At 45.4% G+C, this 26,773-nt stretch overlaps 1 protein-coding gene across 3 annotated transcripts in view; it reads left to right on the top strand.

Moving 5' to 3' along the window:
- The window catches only part of RANBP3 (RAN binding protein 3), a 92,489-nt gene that overhangs the window by 21,135 nt on the left and 44,581 nt on the right, over window positions 1–26,773 (top strand). For all 3 annotated transcript variants that reach the window (XM_088448904.1, XM_088448905.1, XM_088448903.1), the window contains exons 2-5: window positions 24–79; window positions 1,107–1,143; window positions 1,238–1,324; window positions 16,166–16,237. In XM_088448904.1, coding sequence (XP_088305030.1) covers window positions 24–79; window positions 1,107–1,143; window positions 1,238–1,324; window positions 16,166–16,237 — 252 coding nt within the window. The remainder of the gene's footprint in view (window positions 1–23; window positions 80–1,106; window positions 1,144–1,237; window positions 1,325–16,165; window positions 16,238–26,773) is intronic.

Genomic DNA, 26,773 nt, shown 5'->3' with positions numbered 1-26,773 from the left:
TTTTTTTTTCTTTTACCCTTCAGAAAAACCGGCCATAGCTCCACCCGTGTTTGTGTTTCAAAAGGACAAAGGCCAGAAGGTAAGGACAATGAAAGGTATTCCAATGTGTTTCATCTCATAAGGGGGAGTTCAATTCAAGGCGATGTTGAATAGCCGTGGGAGGGAGCTCCCGCTGCTATTCAATTCAACGCAGTGTTTGGGCGGGCTAAGGATTTCTTCTCGCACCCCCCCTGGGGATGCGAGGAGAAATCCGACAAAAGTGCCGGATGTGTAGCTATTTTCCTGCTTAGCATGGAGCTAACAGCCGCGCACCCGGCACTTTAGTCAGAAAATACCGGTTCTCGTGCCTAAACACCAAGGTTAAGTCGTGAGAACGGACATTTTCCGACATAACCAAGCATTGAATAGCTTCGGGAGCTCCCTTCTGGCGCTATTCAATTCGTGTTGAATTGAATTCCACCTATAGACTTTAGCTTTAATTAGTTTAACCACGCCAGCACTATTTTGCTTTAATCTCATTCTGAGCTGTCATACTGTACCCAACTATAGGTAATTTTTTTTTAACATAAGTACAAACTTTTTGCTTTTGCAATGCGGTCAATCAACATGTGCCAAAGACGTGGAAATATTACTGTAAAGTAAGGTAAAAGTTGCCTTTTTTGCTCCTTTTTTCTTAGAATGTTTTGTTCCACCATGTAAAATGTCTAAACTTTGTACTATAAAAGATCACACCAGTAAGGTAAAATGTGGAACCATATGATCTGTGCTAGGTACATACTTTGACAACAGATTAGTCAGTAGACTGATACGTTGTCAGAGTGGCTAATTGGTAAGCTATACACGCTGCAGGGTCGACCTGATATGTCTGTGAAGGACGTTGTTCAATAACCTATCAGATGTATACACTTGCCAAAGCACTCGAGCGAGCGATATCTCGCAACAGGTGTATCAGCATTATAGAGTTTTCACCTTTCTCTCATTTTTGGGACAACTGCTTCCATAACTGAATCCTACTGAAGCCTACATGCAATTGTAGCTTGGGGTGTTCACTTTTTCTTTATTTTCCTTAGCTATCCTTCTTCTGACTGTATATTCTTCTGTTGCAGAGGTCTGCAGATGGATCAAGTCCAGAGCTAGGCGAAGGTAATGAGTATCTTGTCAATTATGCTGACTTGAGGTTTTCCTAGTGAAGTTGCTGCCCAGTATTCATACATTGATCTCTTTATTCCCTGCTTAGACTCTGACAGAGAGGATGGGAGTTACTGCCCTCCACCGAAAAGAGAGAGAACATCGTCCTTCTCGCAGTTCCCTCCTTCCCAGTCAGGTAAATTTGTCAGATTGGTTTCAGTTGCATATAACAAAGAAAAAGTACAGATTTGTCATATCCTTACTCTTATTTGTACATAAAAGTGAGACTGTTACTACTTATGTATTGCTGTTAAAGTGGTAGGTTGGCCCAATAGTATCTCTCTGTTGATTGAGCCATGTTTGACAAGAGACCCTAATATAACCTGTAATACATTGTCGGACTGGGGCATGAAGGGCCCACAGGGGGAATTAAATCATAGGGGCCCATTAAGTAGTGAGAAGTGGTTGTGCGCTGACGGGGGTGTTGCACTGAAGTATTTTATATAGCATTCATTTTTATATGTATAATTTATACTTAAAACAAATAAACATTAAAATGTAAGTATATGATTATTGATTGGCTTTATGCCCTGAGAGGATTAAATAATATCCCTGTAGCACCAGTGTTTCTTTCTCAAACACTTATCAACACCTGGAGGAAACTCACAGAAACGCTGGTAGAACATACAAACTACTCCATAGCTGTGACCACAGGGCTGTGAGACCGCAATCCTAACCACTGTCTTCAAAACTTTTTGATAAAGACTAGTGCAGTTTCTCTGATAATCTAAATGCATTGATGTAAAGTGGGGCAGAGGAAAGCATTTTACAGAACCAGCTATATCCTGATAATCTCTTAGAAATTTGTTAGCATGCAATATGCAACATAATACACTTCCCAAGTAAGCTTATATGAGATGCAGCAAAATGAAAAACAGTTTTTAATTATGGAAAGATAGGATATTGATGCTGTGCTACAATAAAAATTATTTGGCTGCAAAAAGTAGACTTTCTTCTACAGTCCTCCATGGTAGTCATTATTCTGGGTTAGTACCCCATTCTCCTAGATTTTACCCTAAAGGACTTACCTCTGGATTGTTGCCTAGCTATGCACCTCTTGGAGCCGCATGGGTAGCAAGCCAAGGCCATCACTCTAAGTGACTACAAGAAGGCTTGGTGTGCAGCATGGCTAGCAAGCTGGTGGCGACCTGGCGATGTCTGCGCCAGCTTGGCTTTGTGTTGTGATACAACTACGGCCAGAAGATGCAATGTGATGTCAGACGGCTCATTCAGGAGCAGGAAGCTGTCCCCCAGGTCATGTCCGGTGGCTGAGAGCCGGAGGCAGTGCGCAGCCACCCACCTGGGGGACCTGTGACGCAGCTTGACAATCTGCAGAAGCACCAGGTCTGTCAATGGTCAGAAAGCAAACTGCACAGTAACATTTGCTGTGTTACCTGTGACTCCTATCATACAGCAAAGATGGACAAGAACCCCCCCCCCCCAACAGTCGGTCAGCACCCAAGCTCGGTAATTTCTCATTAGATAGGTGCTTAGATATGTCTCTACAGATTGGTAAGGAATATTAAATGCTGGGATGTCTTAAATCTACAGTGTGCCTTCAGCAACTGTGGGTTCTAGAAATAAAGTGTGTAAGAAGAAACATTCAAATAAATGTGTAGCCTGTGATGAGTCAATTACAAGTGATGGTATTCTGTGATGATTGTGTGCAGGAGCCTGCACCTTTCCTAGTCAGCAGTCTAGCCAGCTTCAGGAATTTATGGCGTAGATGAAAATATAATTTGTTTGTAAGGAAGAATTCTTGGCTCTACAGAGGTCTAAAAGATCCAGTTTCCAGATGACCCTTGATTATGAATATGGTGCAGTGTTGTCTTTCGAATGGGGTTTAGAAAAAGACTGAGAATTTTTCCAGTGAAGAATCTGGAAATTCGTAAGGATATGAGAATGTTTAATATAGAACTTGTGAAGAGTATGCTGACAACCATAAGTCTCTGAACTATAAAGAAGTTTCTGAGTAGAATGATGAGCAGAACCTGCTGTTTGACGATAGAACAAAGAGAGGCTGAGTCTTTCTGGTACTCAAGATTATGAAAGAATTTGATTTACAGAGTGGCAGAAATAGATAAATGGCAAGGCAGTCTTGCTAGAATTAAACACATGTATCCTGTGAAGGATGAGCAGTTTAATTGGTGTACTGAACCCAGGGTAGAATTAATGTCCAGAGCAACCATTCCTTTAGATAGAGGATGGAGCTTCATTTGAGGACAAAATGGATAAGAGGATGGAAATCTCTTATTTTTTTTTTTTTAAGAAACTGCATATATCTTCTTCAGGGTCCACAGGGATACCACGGGGAATAATATCGTTGGAGACCAGGCACCACGCAGTTAAAGCTTCAGCTCCTAGGATGCCTCGGGTCCTCCTCCATATATACCCTGCCCCTAGCCATAGGACTTCAGTTGTTCGTTTGGTGCTGCAGGATCAAGACGCACCTTTGTAACGTGGGACTGCTCAGGCAGTCCTAAGCTTTTATTTTATGATTTATTTTTATGTTTGAGTTGGCAGTTCTAAGCGTCTGAAATTAAGATGCATGTACTGCGAATCCATCTACCTCCACCGGGCCGCAACACCAGTAAGTGGGCTGGTGATATCGGCGGGTCGCGGCTGAGCTTGCTAGCCGCAATGCTGCAACCGGACGCACAGAGATGTTGGGTAAGGCGATTTCTCACTTACGGTTAATTGCCGCTGCAGTCAGGGCCCGGGATTGTCTGCATCCTCACCACACCACCAGTCCGGGGCCATATCGTCTGACGCCGGGGATCGGAAGCAGATGCTGCTGGTTAACGTAGCTTAGGGGGAGGTAGGCGCTACCACGGCAGCTAACAATCCCCCCCCCCCCCCCCCCCAGACGCAGTTCCCACAAAGGGTTTTGTGCTTCTAGACTGCTTCGCCTACCCTCCTCATGTATATGAGACGCTCACGGTCCACGCTCAGTGCGCCCTGTAGCTGTTGGTCTCAGAAAGGTTTCGGTCAGTCTCCCTGTATACCTCTCCCTTGGTTAAGGTATATAGTGCTCCATATCCTGCCATTCCTTTATGTTTTGTGTAGTTGATTTAGAGTCGATTGTAATTTTATTACATATGTATTGTATGTGACTGTTTGCTAGCTGCTGTATTGACACTGTCTTTTATTTCTGTCTGTCAAATATAATGATCACAGTTTCTACATCAGGGTCCATAGGGTTCCACAGGATACCTTGGGGTATAGGTGATGACGTCAGGCATCGGGCACCATAGAGTTAAGTCTTCAGCCTCCCAGGATGCATCATGGTCCCTCTCCTATACCCCGCCCCCGAGCCAAGGCATCTGTTTCGTTGGTGCCCGGCTCGGAGTCGGAGCACATGTTTAGAGGGGGGCTAAGAATAGCCCCTGAAGTTTTCTTTCAAGGCAGCTGTGGCTGCACATCTGGGAGTACACCATGGACAGTCACTGCTGACGTCCATGCCGTCTCCCCTACACCCCGCCGGTACCAGAACGCCGGGGATGCTGGTAAGTATCTGGGGACACGGCTAGTGGTGACCTCAGATGCTTCGGACCATGGCTGGATGCAAGGGGGACAGGTAAGCAGCGGAGGTCCCGCGGTGGGTCCCTGCTGAGAACATGGTCCAGAGTCCCCAGGCAGGGGGCTCCCTGGGGACTGGCTGCAGCGTGGAGCCAGGTACTAACCTGCGCTTCCACTATACCCCTGGGACAGCAGGCCGCAGCTGAGCAGCAAGCGCTGCAGCGTCCCAGGGGTTAATTGCATGCCAGGGGAGCGCGCCTCCCCGCTGCACACAGCCCTCTCTGCACCTGCCTATTGGTACTGTGGCAGCGCTCCTCCCTCAGTCCGGCCTCCTCTCTGCTCCTCGGTGACCATCTTTGCAGAAGCATGGTGAACACTGCTGGAAGCTGCTGACGGCATCGCGCTCTGGGTCCCCCGGCATACCTCTCCTCCGTTGGCTACAGGTCTGTGTATGCAGCGCTGTATCCTGCCAGACTCTGTGTAGTTGAGAAACAGCGCTGATAGTGCAGGGATTAATTTCTTCTGCATTGTATGTGACTTCTGCTAGCGCTGCTGCCTGTACTTTCACTTTCTACTGTCAGCCATTTTACTGTCCCTGCTCTTACTCTGCTAAAGCCCTTGCGGTGCGGTGATTGCAGGGTGTTTCTCCCACTATACTAACAAGTATCAGTGAGAGGGGTCAGATACTTATCATCATGTCTGAGAGTGATTTTCCTCGCCAGCTTCTGTGTACTACATGCAATGTACTAATAGCGGAGGGGCTATGTCGGCAATGTTATTTATTGGTGCGACCAATTAGTCACTCGCCGGTACAGGAACCTCCCTGGGCTTGTTTTGCTAAGGCGCTTACAACCTTACTGGGCCAGCTAGCTCCGCCACCTGCGTTGACCTAGATGGGATTGTCCCAGCAGTTAGTGGTGTCGTCACCCATGCAGGGTTTCCCGAGACAACTGATGGTACCCCACAGTCCCCCTATTTCCCCTCCCCAGGTTTCACATGAGCCTGCGTGGGTTAATTCTCTGACAAATTCGGTACAGCATTTGTCGGATGTTTTACAGGGGGAGTCTGTGTTGCGGCCACATAAGCGGCCTGTGGCATCTCTGTCTGTTCCTTATGAGGATGACGACGTGACGTCCGACGATGGGGAGATTCTGGATCTATCTGACCAAGAACCTCTCCGTACTAAAGAGTCGGACGCTAAGTTTGAAGGTATATATTCATGGCCTTATTCGGGCAGTCAGCACAGCTTTAGTTATTGAGGATGATGATCCTTCGGTGGCCAAATCCAAATATGCCTTTTTCGAGGATATAAAGGGTGACGCCACGGTGTTTCCTCTTTCTGGTCAGTTAGTAGATCATTTAGAGGAGGCGTGGAAACATCCCGGAAAACGGTATCAGCCTCAGAGGCGCTTAGCCGTGGCTTATACGTTTGCAGACAATTATTTTTCTAAGTGGGAATCCCCTCCACAGGTGGATTCTCATGTGACACGCCTAGTCAGAAGTGCCACTTTGCCCATGCCTTCCATGTCCTCCTTGAAGGATGCTACGGACCGCAAGGTGGAAATCTGCCTTAAGTCCATCTATTCCCTTGCGGGGGGGCGGCTGATAGTTTGGAGGCGTCTTTGGACTCGGACTGATCGACAGAACAGGCAGAGTTGGTGGGCAATCTCCGGGACTCGGCCACTCACATCAATGAAGCGGCCTTGGATATCAGTATCCTCACATCTAGGATTTCTTCTGCAGCTGCTCGTCGCACCTTATGGTTGCAGTCTTGGAAAGCGGACGCTGATTCCAAAAAGGGCTTAGAATGTTTGCCTTTTAATGGAGAAGTCCTATTTTGTACGGATCTGGACAAAATAGTAGCTACGCTGGCAGCAGCCAAATCTGCTTGTCTCCCGTCTGCTACGGTCCCTTAAGGTGCTGGTACGTCATCCTTTCGGCCTTACAGGGCCCAGGGTAGGCCTAAAGCACAGTCTTTTCCACGACAGGCTGGGCCAGCCCCGAAGTCAGATGACAAACCTGCGGCCTGACGGTCCAGGCCTGCCTTTGGGGGATCCCAAAGTGGGAGGCCGCCTGCTTCAGTTCGCCCAGTGTTGGTCGATAACTACGAAGGACACTTGGGTTCATGTGGTGGTTTCTCACGGGTATGCCCTCATTCTGGTTCTTCACCACAGGCCTTCCATTAGACCGGAACAAAGCCTTGGAACTTCGGAAGGTTTCGCACACTATGCTCCAGGCTGGAGTTATAGTGCCTGTTCCATTCTCCCAGAGGGGCCAGGGTTTCTATTCCAATCTATTTTTGGTGCAGAAACCCAATGGGTCTTACCGTCCGATATTCAACCTCAAGGCCCTAAACAAGTCCTTGAGGGTGCCTCGGTTTCGGATGGAGATCCTACGGTCCATTATTCTGGCGCTGGAACCTGGGGATTACATGGTGTCATTGGACATCCAGGACGCTTACCTGCATGTCTCTATTCTTTTGTGCCATCAGCAATTCCTCAGGTTTGCAATCCGCAATGAACGTTTCCAGTTCCGAGCGCTGCCTTTTGGCCTTGCGACAGCACTAAGAGTGTTCACCAAGGTCATGGCGGCTCACCTGCGGACGCAGGGAGTCTGACTTACAATATCTGGATGACCTTCTGTTGTTGGCAGGGTCTCCAGAGCTGCTTCTAAGCCATCTGGAACTGACAATAGCAGTACTGCAGAGTCACGGCTGGTTGATAAACTGGCAAAAGTCCACCCTGACCCCGTCTCAGAGGATCCTGCACCTCTTAGCCTTATTGGACTCCCCGCAGTAGTGGATCTTTGTGACAGAGGAAAAGATCTCTGCTTTGCAGTTGAGGGTGCGCAGTTGTCTGCAGTGTCGCCGAGTGTCTGTGCACTCGGCAATGCGGTTACTGGGCTCCATGGTGTCAGTATTCGACATGTTGGAATATGCCCAGTTTCACTCCAGACCTCTGCAGCAATTGATCCTGTCCAAATGTAATGGACTGCCTCAGAGTCTCAAATCCCAGACGATGGTGCTCACTCCGGAGGTTCGCCTGTCTCTAGCCTGGTGGTTACAGACGACCCACCTCAACAAGGGTCGCCCATTTTGGGTGGCGAACTGGGTCCTGTTAACAACGGACGCCAGTCTCCGGGGCTGGGGAGCTGTCACGGGTCCACACTTGTTCCAGGGCAGGTGGACTCAGGCAGAGACGGAGTTTCCAATAAACATCTTGGAACTCCGCGCTGTGTTCAGTGCTCTCCAGCAGGCACATCAGGTTCTCCAAGGTCATCCCGTGCAGGTCCAGTCGGACAACGCCACCAACGTGGCCTACATAAATCGACAAGGAGGAACCTGAAGTCGGGCAGCACTCGCAGAAGTGTCCCGCATCCTGGTCTGGGAGCAGCGCAATCTCCCGGCTATATCAGCGGTGTTCATCCCGGGAGTCCTCAACTGGGAAGCGGATTTTCTCAGCCGGCAGGACGTGCATCGGGGGAATGGTCTTTGCACCAGGACGTCTTTCAACTTCTGGCGTGCAGGTGGGGTCTTCCAGAGATAGACCTCATGGCGTCCCGGCACAAAAACAAGTTGCCGGTATACGGGTCTCGAACAAGAGACGAAAAGGTGTCTATGGTAGATGCTCTGTCCGTCCAGTGGACGTTCCAGTTTGCCTACCTCTTCCCTTCTTCCGCAGGTAATCCGGAAATTCAAACAGGAAGGAGGTACGCTCCTATTGTGATAGCTCCCGAGTGGCACAGGTGGCACTGGTTCTTGGACCTCCAAAGTCTGTCAGTAGACGTTCCTCTGAGGTTACCACTACGGCCGGACCTGCTGTGACAGGGTCCTTGTCTTCACCCGGACCTGGCCCTGCTGTCTTTGACGGCGTGGCTGTTGAGATGGCCATGTTAAGGTCCAGAGGATTTTCCAGCTCTGTGGTGCAAACCATGCTAAGAGCTCGGAAGCCATCCTCTGCAAGAATCTACCATCGTGTGTGGCATACGTTCTTCCAGTGGTGTCGACCTAGAGGTTATGCCCCTCGGGAGTTCCGCCTGTCTAGAGTGTTGGCTTTCCTACAGGCTGGCCTAGACCATGGGCTTCGCCTTGCTTCCCTGAAGGTGCAGGTGTCTGCTCTGTCAGTCTGGTTTCATCGTAAGATTGCTGCGCTTCCTGATGTGCGCACCTTTATGCAAGGTGTTCACATTCAGCCACCTTTTGTTCCACCGGTGGCTCCTTGGGATTTGGCTGTGGTCCTGAGAGCTCTCCAGGGACCGCCGTTTGAACCACTGGGCTCAGTGGACCTTAAATGGCTTACAGCTAAAACGATATTCCTTCTGGCCATTGCTTCGGCCAGACGTGTTTCTGATTTAGGGGCTCTCTCCTGTAGACGCCCTTTTCTGATTTTTCATGGGAACAGGGTGGTGCTTCGCACTCGTCCTGGATTCCTTCCTAAAGTGGGATCAAGTTTCCACATCAACGAGGAAATCGTTGTGCCAGCTTTTAATTCACCTGATCTTTCAGTGGGTGAGGCCACTTTGGATGTTGTGCGGGCCTTAAGGATTTATGTTGACCGCACTTTTTCGTTTAGGAAGTCGGCCTCCTTGTTTGTCCTCTATGGCTTCCGTAAAAAGGGTTGACCTGCTTCAAAGCAAACTTTGGCATGTTGGATTCGTATGGCAATTTCAGAAGCTTATCTTCATGAAGGCTTATTGAGGGCTCATTCCACTAGGTCTGTGGGTCCTTCGTGGGCAACTCGACATGGTGCCTCTGCAGTCCAGATCTGCAAGGCTGCCACGTGGTCCTCTGTCCATACCTTTTGAGAGGTAATACGCTTTTGACACCTTTGCTTCTCAGGATGCTTCCTTCGGGCGGCGGATTCTACTTTCAGCACAGGAGCGTCCCCACCCTTAAAGGATACTGCTTTGGGACATCCCCAAGGTATCCTGTGGATACCCTATGGACCCTGATGTAGAAATATGATATGTAAGAACTTACCTTTTTGTTATCTCTATTTCTATGAAGTCCATAGGGTTTCACCTGACTCCCGCCCTGTTGCACCTGTGCTGCAGATGGGCTTTACTCTGGTCACCGGTTTTTCCGTCTCCCTCTGGTGAGAATGTGATTCGTGTGTGTGTGTGTGTGTGTGTGTGTCCAGATCTTTCTTCTCTCTTTTTCTTCTCCTCCTCCGGCCTATGGCTTGGTACGTAACTGAGATGTCTTGGCTCGGGGGCGGGGTATAGGAGAGGGACAATGATGCATCCTGGGAGGCTGAAAACTTAACTCTATGGTGCCCGATGCCTGACGTCATCACCTGGACCCCAAGGTATCCTGTGGAACCCTATGGACTTCGTAGAAATAGAGATAACAAAGGTAAGTTCTTACCATATCTCATATTTTTTCTCTCCATCCTCTTGGGGTGGAGGTTTTTCTCTGAGTACTTAACATTCATTAACATTTTGTGAAGACTGTCTCATAACATTGCAACTATTGCCTTTATTTTGAACATGTCAAAAGATAAAGGAGGGGGAGCCATCTGTGCTGGTTTCATGTAAATCCTGTATGGCTTATATGTCCCCTCAGGACATTAAGGATGGTTTGTGTGTTGTCTGTTATAAAGAGCCACCTCCCCAGTTCAGTTCACCTGTCCCTGGACAAGAGCCTTCTTGGGTATCTTTGTCCCAGGTAATGAAGCAGTTTGTGGATCGTATGGCTGCTCCCACTATGCCTCCTTAGATGGGGTGTCCACAGTATGCTCTGTTTGCAAGGATGTTAATGGCCATTATAGTCAAGATTATGGCACCACCTAATGTTGATAGCAGACCGGTCGTTACTAAGGCGCCTAAGCGCAAGTTAGCTTGTTATCAGTCTGCTCAACATATGGATTCAGACGCATCATCAGAGGATTCAGATGATGCGCAAGGTTCCTCTCCAGGGTCTAGCTCGGGGGAGGAGGACCATCCGTCCACAGTGGATGGTTCCTTCTTGGTGAAGATGGTTAAATCAATCCTAGACATTCAGGATGATGAACCAGCTCATAGTAAGAAGGCTCCAGTGTTAAATCACCACCGCAAGGTGGTCCAAATGAACCTGAACAGCTCACTGAGCTTTATGGATGAGGCATGGGGTAACCCTGATAAACGTTTTTATGTGAATAAGAGAATAACATTGTTGTATCCTTTCCCGGTTTCTGTATGTACGAAGCGGGAGGTACCTCCGACTGGATCCTCATGTGACGCATTTAATCAGAAATGCTACGTTGCCTATTCCGTCTGCATCTTCCCTGAAGGATCCCACGGGTAAAAAGTTTGAAGCATGTCTTGAAATTATCTTTTCATTATCTGGCGCTGTTACTTGTCCAACCATGCCAGTGCTACCTGTGTTTCTATCCTAAGCAAACGCATGCACTTCACTAGCCTACCACTCGGTTTGGCAACCTCACCGAGGACATTGAAAGGTTCTCGTGACCCTCATGGCTCATCTAAGGAAACAAGAAATATTGGAATGGCCATACCTGGACGATTTACTTCTCTGAGAAGTCAGTGGAAATAGTACAAGACTGACTAGACTAGAAGATATTTCTCCAATTCCATGGCAGGATCATAAATTGGGCACCCAAACCATGGACTTATTGCACATTTCTGCTCGCCACATCAGGAAGCCGCGAGCAGAAATGTGTGAAGCCGCAGCTATGGATTGAATTGAATTGCTACCAGTGGGTGCCATCTAGTGGCTGATGCAATTGAATTCCCCCCTCAGATGATGATGCAAATATATCCTCGTATTTGCATATGTGAGACAGTATCAAGCTACTCACAGGGCTTTGCCTCCTAGGAATGATGTCCTCAACTATGGACTTAAGGCTTAATTCAGAGATTTACGCTAAAGCAATCGCAGCTGCAAAAATATGCTAATGCTACCTTCTCATATCTGTCCAACAGCTTAAACATTGGTTCTATCGTTACACATCGGGGACACGCAGCTTGTAAGGCAAGTTGGACCATCCACAAGCACTACAGCTCCCCTGACATGCAAAGAGGTCGCCTGCTGGAGAGTGCAATGGCTAATTTATGCATGCCCACGAAATGGATCTTAAAATGTTAGACATGCCTAGAATAAATATATTCTAGTACAGTTGAAGAAAATTGTCTCAAAGATGTGTTTGACTTGGTGGAATAATGGAGAATTGGAGGACAGATCAACTTTGCTATTTTATCCATTGTGCCTGATATTAAAAACAGATGCAAGTTCATTAGGATGGGGAGCACATATGTTACAGCATGTAGTACAAAGATGTTGGAACCCTCCACAGAAATTGCTCTCTTTGAGCCAGAGAGGGGTTGGGTACAAGATCCCGACAGTGGGATAGAGAGACCGGCATCCCGACGGTAAAAATTATTACTTATTTTGTTTAGTATTCTAACCCTAACATCCCTCCCTGCAGCCTAACCCTCCCCCTTGTGCCTAAACCTAATACCATCAGAATTGTGACTGTTTGTATCCTGACTACATCCCCCAGAAAGAAATGAAAGCAGTATGTGGTACGCAAGAAATCATCTTCAGAACCACTTGGAAGGAGTTAACCTGAAAGTATTCTCAAACAACGTGGGTGTGGCATGGACAGAAAAAGGCTTGAATTCCCTATCGGCACTCCACGTTCCAGACAAAGAAAATTTTATAGTAGACTTTCTCAACATAAAGCAGGTCATTCTGAGAGAATGGGAGCTGGAAACACAAGTATTCCAGGCCATAGTGAAGAATACCTGAATACAAAGCTGACTCACTTTTTCAGATATAGGCCCGTGTTCAATTCCAGGCGAAAACCCGTTATCGGCGATACGTAATTTTCGCCTATTGTAATTATCCCCATATTCAATTACAAAGACTTTTCACCGTTGCAAAAAGTCCTTGTAATAAAAACAGGGATAAGTTTTCTCCAGCCCTTAGCTGGCGTAAAAAAGTGCAGAATTGGGCTTAAAAAAAAAAAATAGCCTGCTCCCCTGGAATGCCCCTAAAAACAATGTGTTTCAAAAAATGTAAGCAAAAAAAAAATCTGGACACCCCAAAAAATGTATTTGAATTTTGGGGTAAAAAAAAAAAGGGGGGGGGAAACAAATCCTAAAGTAGCAAAATAGATTCCAGAGGGGTTCTAAAGTATGTGGCAGGTGTTTTCTTCATTGCGGGTGGTATCGGCAGGTGCATTTTTTGAAGAATTTTTAAAAATCATTTTAGGGACTTAAAAATATGCTTGCACCCATTTTCATGTACCCCAAATTTGATGGGCATAGTTATTTTTCCCCAAAAAAATCCTAAAGGCTATTCTTAATCACTTCTTCACAGGCGCATATTTGCACCAGCCGCGGCTATTTAAAAACCCAACTTCCCTTCAGCAGGTAAATACACATAGTGATCCCTCATGTCTGGACGTCTTTAGGGAGGGCTAAGGATGATTTCCCGACAATTGACAGGTTTCTTTCGCCGCTTCAAGTTTCGCCGGGTCCCGTTTTCGCGTCTGTAGGAATTTAATACGGGGATAATCGTACACGCGCGATGCTTTTTCGCCTGGAAAAGGAAGCGAAAGTGCAGCAAGCGAAAAGTCTGGACTTTTTGCCTCAAATTGAATACGGCCCATAGTCTTCCAGGGGTGCAGGGCAGACACTCACGAAGATGGATATTTCATCTGGGTTATGTGTTCCCACGACTTCCTGTGTTAGCTCGTCCGCTAAAGAAAATCAAGGAAGAGCATGTGAAAATGGTAGCAATTCTGCCTTACTGGCCGTGAAGAGCATGGTTGCTCTGGAATTGGTAATAGAAGAACCGTGGATATTGCCAATCAGGTCGGATCTATTGCATCAGGGTCACTTCTCCATTTAAATCTATTGAGCCTCAGTTTGATGATAGGGACATTAAGAGTATATTGTTGAAACAAACATTGCTGTCCAAGTAATTCAACTCCTTATGCAGGTAAGAAAGTCTCCTAAAGTGTCCTAAAGCATCTGGCAAACTATTCTTTCCTGGACGGGATCTAAATTCAAGGTTATGAACGCAGAAACATCACAGGTCTTGCAGTTCCTGCACAATGGATTTATGAAAGGTCTAGAGGTAGCTACTATAAAAGTACATCCGCTGTATGCATCATTCTAGACTATGGGTGGGCAATAGGCGGCCCCCTAGCTGTTGTTGAACTAAACATCCCAGCATGCCTTCAGCCATTTTGCTAATTGGCCATTATAATACTGTAGCAATGCATGCTGCGATTTGTAGTTCAACAATAGCTGGAGGGCCACTTATTGCCCACCCCTGTTCTAGACAGAAGGTTAGCAGAAGAAGACTTGGTCAAAAGATTAAGTCAAAAAAAATATTTTTCCACAAATTGATTATTTATATCCCCTGGGACCTAAATTTGATACTAAATTCATGCTGTAATCTCTTTTGAGCCCTTGCAGGAAGCTTCTCTAAAATGTCTGACTTTGCAAGTGGTTTTCTTAATTGCAATTACCTCAGCCAGGAGAGTGAGTGAATTATAAGCTCTATGGGCAGAAGAGCCTTTCCTGAATACCATGCCAAACAGTCCAGCCTTTCTGCCAAAAGTAGTATCCTCTTTCCACTTGAATCAGGAGATAAAGCTACCTTCTTTCTTCCCTCAAACTAAGGATGATAGGGAAAAGAAATTACATATGCTAGATCTTGTAAGAGCAATATCTACCTACTCAGAATGAAATAATTTCAGGAAATGGAGCACTTATTTGTTCTTTCAGCAGGAATAAACACATGGTGTGAACCAAACAAACCATTGCAAGATGGATTATAGTTGAGTGTGCATTAAGGACTTCTGGTACCTTATTTCCGTCCTTCTAATAAATGAAGACTACTTATTCTAAGACCGTATCAACCTTGTGAAGGCTCAGGCGTCAGTCAAAGGCATCTGTGCAGCAGCTTGGTCCTCTATAGCAGTAGTTCTCAAGCTCTGTCCTCAGGACCCCACACAGGTCACGTTTTCCAGGTCACCCAGCAGGAGCACAGGTGTATTCATTACTCTGACACATTCTGAAAGATCCACAGGTGAAGCTAATTATTTCACTCGTGATTGTGAGGAGACCTAGAAAACATGCACTGTGTGGGGTCCTGAGGACCGAGTTTGAGAACCTGTGCTCTATAGCATAGGTTCTCAAACTGTCCTCAGGACCCCAAACGGTTCATGTTTTCCAGACCAGTTTAAAATAACACCTAAATATCCGAGCAGCAAGGAATAGGATAATGTTGGCAAAAGATATACATAGCCTTCAATAAAATGGTAATAAAAGAGGTTTGGTTATAAGTGGTTACCAGCATCCACTACTTTTCCACCTCCCTTCTTCGCGTCTTGCTCCTACTATATCTGTGGGCCGCAAACCCCCAACTCCAAAGATAAATTCATACTTACTCCCAATCACTTCCTGTCCTAAATCTAATTCATGTCTAGTACATTCATTCATCCAACCTCCAAGGAACATAATGTAATGTAATTTCTTCCACAGCACCCTCCCTCGCAATTCATTTCTGCCACTTGCTTCATTTCTACTGAGCAACTTGAGGCACATGCTCCCTATACCCTGTGATTAGATGTCATAAAAAGTAACTGGCCCACTTATAAACGTTTCTGTTTTACATCCTGGTGGTCCCTGCACCCCTAGGGTAGAAGACTCCGGTATCGGGGCCCACCAGCGGTTTCCCCAGTTTCTTTGCGAGACAGTCTGATTATTATTGCATGTATTAACTATAAAGCTAGGTGCATTCATGTCACTGTGGGCCTGATTCAGAGATGTATGCAATGCCGATATTTACGGAGATCGAGCGATTGCTTGCCATTGCGCATGCCTGTAAGCCGCACTGCAAACGCAGCAATAGTTTTGCGATTACGCGTGCACAGAGGATTCATTCGCAAAGTAAGTAACAGGTAGTCAGCGTCTGTTGGAGGTAACGGGTTGGCTAGGCAAATGCAGGCGTATCTGACCGTTTACACTGTGTCATGGGCATTCATATATTGGCTCTTGCGATCTCCTTTGCAGCATGAGAGCTCTCTGTGTGTCAGGAGAGCTGCAATGTCTGAGACGGGTCAGACTTTCCGCATATGCTGCATGGCTTCCTGATCTGCATCGATGTTATCGAAGTTTGCACTGGTGCGTGATGTTGGACAGATAAAAAAAGGCAGCAGTGGGCGTCCCGATGCTTTGCAAACATTACCATATTTTCGCAGCTTCCTTCCGTGCAAAATAGATGCAATTTCATTAGCGTACATCTCTGAATCGGGCCCTGTGTTCACTATTATGGATTATCTTCACTGGTATTTAGTTCTCTCCTTGGAAACTATAATGCTTATTCCTCCTAGTACTTATTATTATTTATTTAATAACCCAATTTAATTTGTAATGCACTGTATTTGTTGTATGTTTATTTCCTGGGGTTGAATATATTTAAAATTCTGAATTTTATCTGCAGTGACCAAGAACAATGTATTCATGCCATCGAGCTTTTGTCAGCCTTCCGCTGGTAACTCCGACTCAGAACCAGGTGAGATGCTTCACAGCTAGTTTAAAATGGCTAGCAGGCCAGGTAGTTACTACGGGAAACACCTTAAAGGTCATTTCCAGAAACACAATTATTCTACAAAAACATTCTCTATTTATATAAGTAGATCCATTTGTCCACCTAATGCATAAATGCTGTTTCTTGGACTGTCCCAGAAAATCAATCTGCACCTATTTTTCTGCAGTTGTGTGTCTGGCAATGTACAATGTGAAATTATATGTTGATTTTGGGGTTTGAACCTTGATCTCTTTGGGATAAAACTACTATACACTTGACTGGCTGTTAAAAGCAGGACAAATGCTCATGCCATCCCCAAGATAAACTCATCAAGAATCCCCATCTAGAAACAGATCACAAAATGTATTGCTCTTCCAGTACATTGTCTGACATTTGGAGACTAGGTGGTCAATTTACTAAAGTGAGCGTTTTTAGAAGTGAGCTTTAAAAGTGATGTTGCCTATAGCAACCAATCAGATTCTACTTAACATTTAACTAGCACCTTCTAGAAGATAATAGTTAGAATCTGGTTGCTATGGGCAATATCACTTTTAAAACTCACTTCTAAAAACTCTCACTTTAGTAAATTTACCCCTAGAAGTGAAAGCTGTGTGCTGCTACTATTTTCAGGTGTGCGCAGGTTTAGTCTTTTTAAAATAGTATTTGCCTTTTATTTATTTTAAAAAACATGTTCATAACTACAGTGGTGAGAATGCAGTCACATTTTTAATAGCCTTGACTCATTGCTTAGAAGACTGTTATGGGCAAGGAGATGTTTTAATCGCTTCACTCTGGAGCTCCCATCACAGGGCAGAGAATTGGCCTTCCCTGGCTTACACTGATATTTCTTTAGTCTCCTAGCTGATTAAAGGCTGGCTCATGATATTGCCTGTTGCCCTGGTATTTCTGAAAGCCTTAAAATGTACTCTGTCAAGGTACTTATTGCAAGCATTGCTGTAGGAGCCAAAGCTTAGTGTCATACACCTGCTTCATGCTGGTCTCCGTCTCCCAAAACGCTGCTGTCATTCAGCCCTTCACTTCTTGCCTATCCAAGACGCACAAGTGTACTTTTATTTATCATGAAAATACTCAAACCAAGACCTTTCTTCTTGTGTGATGTGACACATTCCTTATTTTCCTCCAGCTCAGGCATGCATCGGTTTCCCAATTTAGAGCCTTATTCAATTAGCCGCGATAAAAGGAAAACTTAACACCAGAGAAGTTTCTTCTTCTGGATTCATAGGATCCACAGGATCTAACTTGGGGTATGTAGTTGGAGTGATCCATTGCACCAAACAGCTTACAGCTTTGAAGCTCCCAGCATGCATAGGTCCTCCTCCCTATATACCCCGCCTCCAGCCACAGGCATTCCGTTTTTTTGTTTGGTGTGCGGCAAGTATCCAGACGCACAGTTTTAACAGTGGGACTGCCTAGGCAGTCCCAGGCTTTTCTACGTTTGATTTACCTTAGTTGTTTGAACTTCTGAGTTTAGCGGTATTAGGCGCCGAATACGACGCATATACGGCGACTCCTTCTACCTCCGCCGATGCCGAAACACCAGTACCACTATATGCCCTGGGGATTTCGGCGTGGCTCAGCTAGTGGCATTGCTGGGGTCCGGACAGTGATCGGATTCACTGAGATGGATTGTAAGATGATTCCTCGTGTGGGAAATCATGTGCGAAGCAGTCCAGGCCTCCGGTTGTAGGAGAATCTTTGGAGGCAGCTGCAGGTGAAGGTCTCGTTTAACGTGTCCTCACTAAGGCGGCCGGGGCCATATAGTCTGTCACCGGGGACGTGTAGTAGACTCACTAGGTAGCGTCTACTACTGTGAGGCCAGCATACCCGTGCGGTCAAAATCGCAGCTTAGGGGAGATAGGCGCTCCCCCGGCCGCTTTTCCTCCAACCAAGATGCAACTTCCGGTTGTGAATTCTCGTGTCCAGTTTGCTACTTCGGACCACCTAGTGTGTGAGAAGCTCATAGTCCACCTTGGGTACGCTGCTGAAAGCTGTTGGTCTCAGAGATTAGGACTGTCTCCCTTCATACCTCTCCCCTGGGTCAGGTATATAGCAATCTATATCCTACCAATACCCCTGAGGGGTTGGTCAGCTGATTCCGAGTCCATTTGCATTAGCATTTGATTATATTTATGCATTATATGTGACTAATGCTAGCTGCTGTATTTATACTGCCTTTTTGATTTCAAAACTATCAGATATAGCTATAACTGTGTTTCTCCTCATCCCTCTGAAGGTGTGTAATGTGATTCATTTCTGTTAAGTCACATTGCATTTATACTTTACACCTTATACCTGTTACACATTGCCATGTCTAAAGGTAAAGGAGAGAAGGATGTGCCTCCTGTGCTGAAGTCATGTAAATCTTGTTTGGCAGGCCTGTCGTAGCAGAATTTTGTGCAAGATGGGTTGTATGGTGTCTGTTGTAAACAGCCACCTTTTTTATCTTGTACACCTGCACCAGCACAAGAACCACCCTGGGTGGCCTCTTGGTCTCAGGTTTTGTCTCATTTGGTGGACAGGGTCACAGCGTCGCGTGTTCCTGCCACAATACTGCCTCCTGCTATGGGATTCCCACAGCATTTGCATTCTTCTATGTATATGTCCCCCATGAATCCCTGTTGGTTTGATTCTTCTGCTCACTCTAGTCAGAGTATGCTGCAGTCTATAGCCCCTCAGGAGGTGCAAGCGAATAGACCAGTGGCAGTAAAGCAGGGGAATAAGAGCGGTTCTCTTCAGGTTCTCTTCGGTTCTGCCTCAGGATTCTGACTCAACCTCCTCATCACACTCTGATACTCAGAGTTCGGGGTCTTACTCAGTGGAAGAAGACCATCAATCCTCTGTGGATGTCCCCTCTCTGGTGAGAGCGGTTACATCTGTTCTCAGTATAGAGCAAGAGGAGTTTCCGCCAAATCTAAGACTCCGGTCTGTAGGCGTCAGAAGGTGGCTAAAGATAATTTTCCTCAGTATGGACAGCTGACTAATCTCATGTCTGAAGCATGGTGTTCTCCAAATAAGCATTTCCATGCTACAATGAATTTAACATCTCGATACCCATTTGTACTTGGTGAATGTAACAAATGGGAAGTTCCTCGGTAGATGCTCATGTAACTAGATTGATCAAGAGCTCTACATTACCCATTTCTCCAGCATCCTCATTAAAACAGATTACAGATGGAAAACTTGATAACTATTTAAAATCAGTGTTTTCATTATCTGGAGCTATTACCAGACCAGCTATGGCTGTAGCCTGGGTAGCCAAAGCTATGGAAGAATGGACAAAGTCTCTGGAGGATAGCTTGCCAAATGCTACCAGAGAACAGCTGTCTTATCTCAATCAGATGCAAGAAGCAGCTATGTATATGGGGGAAGCGGTCATTGCAGGTATCTTGGCTACTAGGGTATTTGCAACTTCGGTTGCAGCTCGAAGAACCCTTTGGCTAAAAACCTGGAAGGCAGATAAAGGGTCCAAGAAGGCACTGGAGTCTTTTGCCTTTTGTTGGGAAGGTACTGTTTGGACAAGAGCTGGATGACATAGTGTCTTCTCTTACGACATCTAAGTCTGCGGGGTTGCCATCTACGACTACCCTTAAGTATAGGCAGTCGTCAGCTCATTCCTTTTGCCCACAGAGCAGGGCAAAGGGGCAGTCTTCCTCTAGACGGGATAATTCCCACAGGAGACCGCAGACCAGGAAATCCTGGTCAACCAGACGTCCTGCTTCCAAGCCGGATGATAAGCCCACTGCCTGATGGGTCGGGCCTCCCCCTGGGAAGTCTCAGGGTTGAAGGCTGACTTCTACAGTTTTCTCATGCCTGGCATCAGACTGCTATGGATGCCTGGGTTCGAGAGGTGGTCTCTCATTGTTACGCCATAACTTTCCTGAGGCATCCTCCTCTTAGGTTTGTTGGTACAACCCTTCCTTTAGACCTGGTCAGGTTTTTGGCCTTCCGGGTCAGGAATCCTAATCCCCGTTCCTATGACGCAACAGGGAAGGGGTTATTATTCAAATTTTGTTTTTGATTCAGAAACCGAATGGGTCACTTCGCCCTATCTCGAATCTGAAGGCTCTCAACAGATTCATCCATGTGCCCAAATTCCGTATGGAAACACTACGGTCGATTATGCTGGCAATGGAGCCTGGAGATTTCATGGTCTCTCTAGACATACAGGATGCATATCTGCATGTTACTATTGCACGATCTCACCAAGGATTTCTGAGATTGTTGGTAGATCAGCAACATTACCAATTTGAGGCTCTACCCTTCTGGCTGGCCACAGCCCCTCGGGTATTTACCAAGATAACGGCAGTCATGATGGCTCATCTCAGAAGACAAGGAGTCAGGATACTGCCATATTTGGACAACCTCCTGATATTGGCACAATCTCAGGAGATATTACAATGTCATCTGACCATTGTTTGCCTACAAGAGCACGGCTGGATAATCAATTGGAAAAAGTCTTCTCCTTCTCCAACTCAGCAAATGGTGCACTTAGGGGTGCTGCTGGACTCTCTTGGTCAGAGGATTCTTCTACCAGAGGACAAGATTGCGGCGCTACAATCCCATGTGCACAGTCTACTTTGCAAAGAGGAAGTGTCAGTTCACTCTGCAATGCAGGTGCTGTGCTCCATGGTATCCACATTCGACATGGTGGCTTACGCCCAGTTCCACTCCAGGTTCCTGCAGCAATGGATTCTGTCTCATTGGGATGGTCAGTATCCTCGGATAAAGTCTCAGATGATCCGCATTTCGCCAGAGGTTCGGCTCTCCCTTGCCTGGTGGCTGCAGACGAGTCATCTAGACAAGGGTCGCCCGTTATGGGTCCCAGATTGGGTACTCCTCACCACGGATGCAAGTCTGCGAGGATGAGGAGCGGTGACAGGTCATCACACCTTTCAGGGAAGATGGACAGCTCTGGAAAGTCGCATACAGATAAATGTTTTGGAGCTTCGTGCAGTGCACAGAGAGCGCTCATTCAGGCACAGGACCTCCTTCATGGCAGGCCTGTCCAGATTCAGTCTGACAATGCGACTGCAGTAGCCTATATCAACTATCAAGGAGGCACACGAATCCGGCAGCCATGAGGGAAGTGGCTAACATTCTGCTGTGGGCAGAATATCATCTTCCAGCAATCTCAGCAATATTCATCCCACGAGTCCTCAACTGGGAAGCAGACTTTCTAAGTCGCCAGGACATACACGCCTAAGGATGGGCTCTTCATCCAGACGTCTTTCAAATCCTGGTGGGGATTACAGGACATAAACCTCATGGCGTCACGTCACAACTACAAGGTCCACAGGTACGGGTCCAGAACAAGCGACCACTCAGCCGCCTTAGTGGACGCTCTGGCAGTGAGGTGGGACTTCAGATTGGCATACCTGTCTCCTCCAATCTCCCTCCTCGGAAGGGTGGTCAGAATGTTCAAGCAGGAAGGCGGCAGGATAATACTAATAGTTCCTGTCTGGCCCAGGAGACATTGGTTCGCAGATCTGACATGTCTATCCATAGACAGTCCACCTCCTCTGCCTTTACGACCGGATTTGTTAGTGCAGGGTCCCTGTCTGTAACCGGATTTACCTCTGCTGGCTTTGACGGGGGGGAAGGGGCTGTCCAAAGGGTTCTGAACTAAGGGCCTGATTCAGCTTTGGAAATAGAGTGAGATGTCTCATTCAACTGATCATCTTGGTGAAGCCATGCTGCACTGCAGGTGGGGCAGATTTAAAATGTGCAGAGATTTAGATTTGGGAGGGAGGTGTCAAAAGTGACATCTAAATTGTAGAGTAAAAATAAAGATGTGCTGTATATGTGGGCTACATTCAAAAGCAGCCAGTATTTACTCCACGTGCAAAGAAATGTATGTATTTACACCGCTTGCATTGCAACATGGTTTGTCCAGGTTCACAGTTAAGTGCTATTTCTCACTCTATTCCCAAAGCTGAATCAGGCCCTGCGTCCACATTTTTAGCCAAAAATAGAGATTTTACAAATTTTTTCACCTACTCTGAGATTGTGAAAAATTTAGCTGGTTTGCACAGGAGTGCACGATACGCTTTTAGGTGCGTAAAATTCGCACATGTGAAAACTTATCATGAAATCGCGGCTTTTCGCATTTAAAAGAATTTTCCCCTTCGTTGTTCTTTCCCAGAAACCGGTAAATGACTCTCTAGTTAAACAGTATGTGGGCCTACAAAATTTACTTATTAAGCAATTGGGCCATCCTTATAGCACAGTGTTCTAACCTTTCCAAATGCTTTAGTTAATGGTTGATGAATATTCCTGTGCTGACCGAAGAAACCTGGGATGAGGGCTACTTTTGCATGCTGTCATCTTGGTTAGAGACTGGATGATTCACCTAACCACAGGTTGTACTTCACACTAATTTCTTTATATGATCTTAACCCTTCTTATACTTCATTGTTCTGGGGGTTGTTATGGACATGTCAAAATAGCATGTGCTGGTAACTGGTCTAAATACTAAGTGCAGTGGAGGACAGGGCCTTCTAGTGTGAGTGAAAAAGACAAATGAGTGAAGGTACAAGCAACCTGATATCTCTTCTGTGGAGTTTTGGCTTTTTTTAAATTGAATTTGCTCTATTTCCTACATACACCCATCAGCATTAGCCTGTCTGGTCCGATCCCATAGAAAAAGCTACTGTAGCTCAAATTCCTGGAAAAGTTAATGCTGGCTATTATCGAAAGGTATTGCATTAAAAAATAAGCACGGTAATCACTATGTACTGCAGCTCAATAGTGATATTTATAAATGAAAAAGCAGTATGAGTGCTAAAAATTATAGAAACAAAACTTTGTTTTATCCAGTATATTAACAGTTACAACATTAATTTAGAAATTGATATCTACTAGTAAAGAAATGGTTATCTTTTAGATTTGGAATTTTTTATAAAAAAATTAAATGAGCCACATACAATAAGAACCCACATCAAAGAAGTAAATGGCAACAATGTTACCCATTTCACACAACTACCTTCGTAGATGGTTTGCGAACATCCTTCTGGACAATTTTAGAAGATTCAGACGAAATTGCACAGGAGACTTTCTGAATGCAAAGTGACGAACTCAAAGCAAACTTTTATACTACTACAGGAACAGATTGAGAACACCTCGTTCATATACAGAAAAGAGCTCATCCGATATAAGAAGATTGAAAATGAAGAAAAAAAAGTAAAATTCATCACACAGTTCAACAGCAGTCATAACATAGTAGAATTCATTATTCAAAAACACTGGCATGTATTGCAGTTAGACAAGGATCTTGAACCAATGATTTCTAACCTCATATCATCTATAGAAAAGCCAGAAATTGAAAACGAGAACTGTTGTATACCAGTGGAAGACTATAAACAAACAGGAATAAGAAATGGACACTACTTAACTTCTTAACTGCAAAGCATACAAATAGCATGGAAAACACAAAACCTATACAAGAATTAAAATCCAACCAAACTAGAAAAAGTTATCAACTCAAGCAGCATATCACATGTGAAACAGAAGAAGTGATATACTTTGTTGGAATGTCCATGTGGCAAACAAAAAGAAAAATGAAAACCGGAGTGGCTGAAAATATTTAGAATATTAAGATATTTTGAAATGCTGTGTGTGGCCAAACATTTTTAGATGTGCATGATAAAAATCCAGAAGGGCTTAAGTTTATGGCAATACAAAAAGTCTTCCAAAATTGAAGATGAGGAGACATTAACAGCCCAAGAAAATGGGAAACAAAAGGGATCTCCGAGCTAAGAACACTGCAACTCCTGGGACTCAATGCATTTATATAACGTCATCAACATCGGCCCATTGCGGCCATGCCCTCTCTGTCACCACTCAGTAGCCTCTCTTGTGGGAAGCATCTCGCCAATACCCGGGCCTCACGCATCTGAACTGGGCAATTGTGCCAGCAGCGGGACCTACCCGCCAGGAGGTATAAGGTGGGGAAAGATGGGGTGAGACTGGAGATTACCTAATAATCTTTGACACTCCATAGTGAATCCCGCATCCACAAAATACAACTGAAATAGTATAAACATTGTGTTTTTACAAAGAAAATCTTTTTTCACAGTTGCCACTATAATTTTTAGCGCTCATACTGTTATTCTAGAAAGTTGTCCGAACACACAATGCATTGCAGCTTGCTGCGTAGCCGCAGTCAAGTCAGAGTGATGCTGGTCCACTGCCGAAAGCACCTACAATGGGCATGTGAGCATCAGAACTGGATCATGGAGCAAGGCTGACTGGTTTGATTAATCACATTTTCTTTTACATCATGTGGACGGCCAGGTGTGTTTACGTCATTTACCTGGGGAAAATGTGGCACCAGGATTCACTATGGGAAGAAGGCAAGCTGGCAGAGGCAGTCTGATGCTCTAGGCAATGTTCTGATGGTAAACATTTTGGTCCTGGCATTTATGGGAATGTTACTTTGACATATACCACCTACCTAAACATTGTTGCAGACCAAGTACACCCTTTATGGCTACGGTATTCCCTCATGGCAGTGGTCTCTGTCAGTAGGATAATGTGCCCTGCCACACTGAGTTCAAGGTGTTTCCCAGATTTCAATCTGATCGAGCATCTGTGGGACGTACTGGAAAAACAAGTCCATGCCATGTAGGCCCCACCTCACACCTTACTGGATTTAAAGGATCTTCTGCTAGCATCTTGGTGCCAGATACCAGAGGACACCTTCAGAGGTCTTGTGTAGTCCATGCCTCGACAAGTCAGAGCTGTTTTGGCAGCATGAGGAGGACCTACACAATATTAGGCAGGTGGTTTTATTGTTATGGCTGATCGGTGTATAACTCCATATGTCTACAGGTTACTTGCTGGAGTTTGTATAATAAGGCTTATGTGTAAACAAAACAGCTACACTAACCTCATTTTAAGTAAAAAGGCCACATTACTTCTATTTATTTTGCCACAGATCTCCCATTAACCCAGAAAATGTGACCATTAATGTGTTAGTGCACGTAGTTATGGACATGTACTTGGTTGATGTTCCAGTTATGCTTCTTGTTAGACATGCATAAAACGGGAGCATGCAAGGTAGACAAAATAAGTGCAGCCATGGAAACTAAGTGAAAATAGGTCCCTGCTCTTGAGATGGCTAACATTCTAATTGGAAGCAAGATTAAAGACCCCCATACATCAGCTACAGATTGTGGCAATTCTGCGTTTTGCAGATGGTTGTGTAAAGTCTGCAATGTATGGGGTTCACAGATTTCAACCGAAAAGTGATTAGAATTGATAAATCAGGTTGTCCAACTTGTTGGATTTCACAGATCAATTGTGGCTGTAGATTGCTAGTGTGTGGTAACAGCAGATTTGCAGACCGTTACTAGTAAAATGATGGGCCTTTCAAGATTGGCATATCTGTATTTGCTGATATCGATCTATAAATCACTGAAAAAGATCTGTAATGTATGGGCGCAGATTGCTAAATTGGGAAATCCTAAAATCAGGCAACAAATCTTCAAATTGTTTAATTGTGGTTTTCTGATTGCTGATGTAGTGGGGTCTTAACAAGTGTGGCTCAGTTTGAAATTGGGTTAGTTCATAGTTGCAGAGGTCTTTGCGTTCATAAGGGTCTTGTGAGCAAGGAGCCCAGAGAACTAAAAAAAATACTTCCCTGAATTCACACCTCCTGTATTTGTGAAATACTTCTTTTTAAAGGGATTACCCCTGAACATAACTGTCAAAGGACCTGCACATATTGTATGTCTTCACTTGGAGTCTCATATAAAATTAGCCCTGTTAATTCTGCGGGCTTTTAGCTCCTGGGTGAAGTGCCCGAAGCTATTCAATTCACTGCATTAGTAAGCCCCGAGGGTGCACTTTAATACGGATCTCTGCTTGCATCTCCAGATGGTACAAACAGAAATCTGCATTAAGTGCACCCTTGTGGTTCACCACAAGCTTTCTGCGTGTGGTAATGGCATAACTGCAGGCACTTAACCCAGAATCTTTGTTTTACTGCGCATTAGCCTCTGGATTTGCAGCACGATATGGGGCCTGCTGCAGGATATAATTGAATAGCTCCGAGCGCTTAACGCAGGAGCTAAAAGTCCCGTGGTAAGTCCCGTAGCTAATTGAATATGCCCCATAGACTCTGAATGCCAGATAATGTACTGGAAGTTTAACTACCTTATTTGGATTGAGACAGAAATCATTAGTACGAGTAGTATATGTGAAAGTAGCGGTAGTTTTTCAAAAATTTGAAGTCTGGGAGAGTCTGATTGGCCATGGCAGAGTATTCCATAAAGGAGAATGCTGTGGCAAATTTGGAGAGGTAAGAGGAAGGTCTTGCTGCTGCATTTAAGATGTGGTGAAACAGGAAAAGATGGGTGTGGAGAATTCCAGATAGGAGGAGGCTGCAGTAATAAAAGCACGAGGTGTGAGCATGGATATGTTTTCGTAGTATTAAGTAAGAAATGGGCATATACTGGCTTTATTTTTAAGCCGGAGGTGACCGGACTGGGATATGAGGAA

Source organism: Taudactylus pleione, unplaced genomic scaffold (assembly GCF_031769625.1).
Source record: "Taudactylus pleione unplaced genomic scaffold, aTauple2 ptg000471l, whole genome shotgun sequence".
Classification (NCBI taxonomy): Eukaryota; Metazoa; Chordata; class Amphibia; order Anura; family Myobatrachidae; genus Taudactylus; species Taudactylus pleione.
This window is presented reverse-complemented; position numbering and strand designations above follow the sequence as displayed.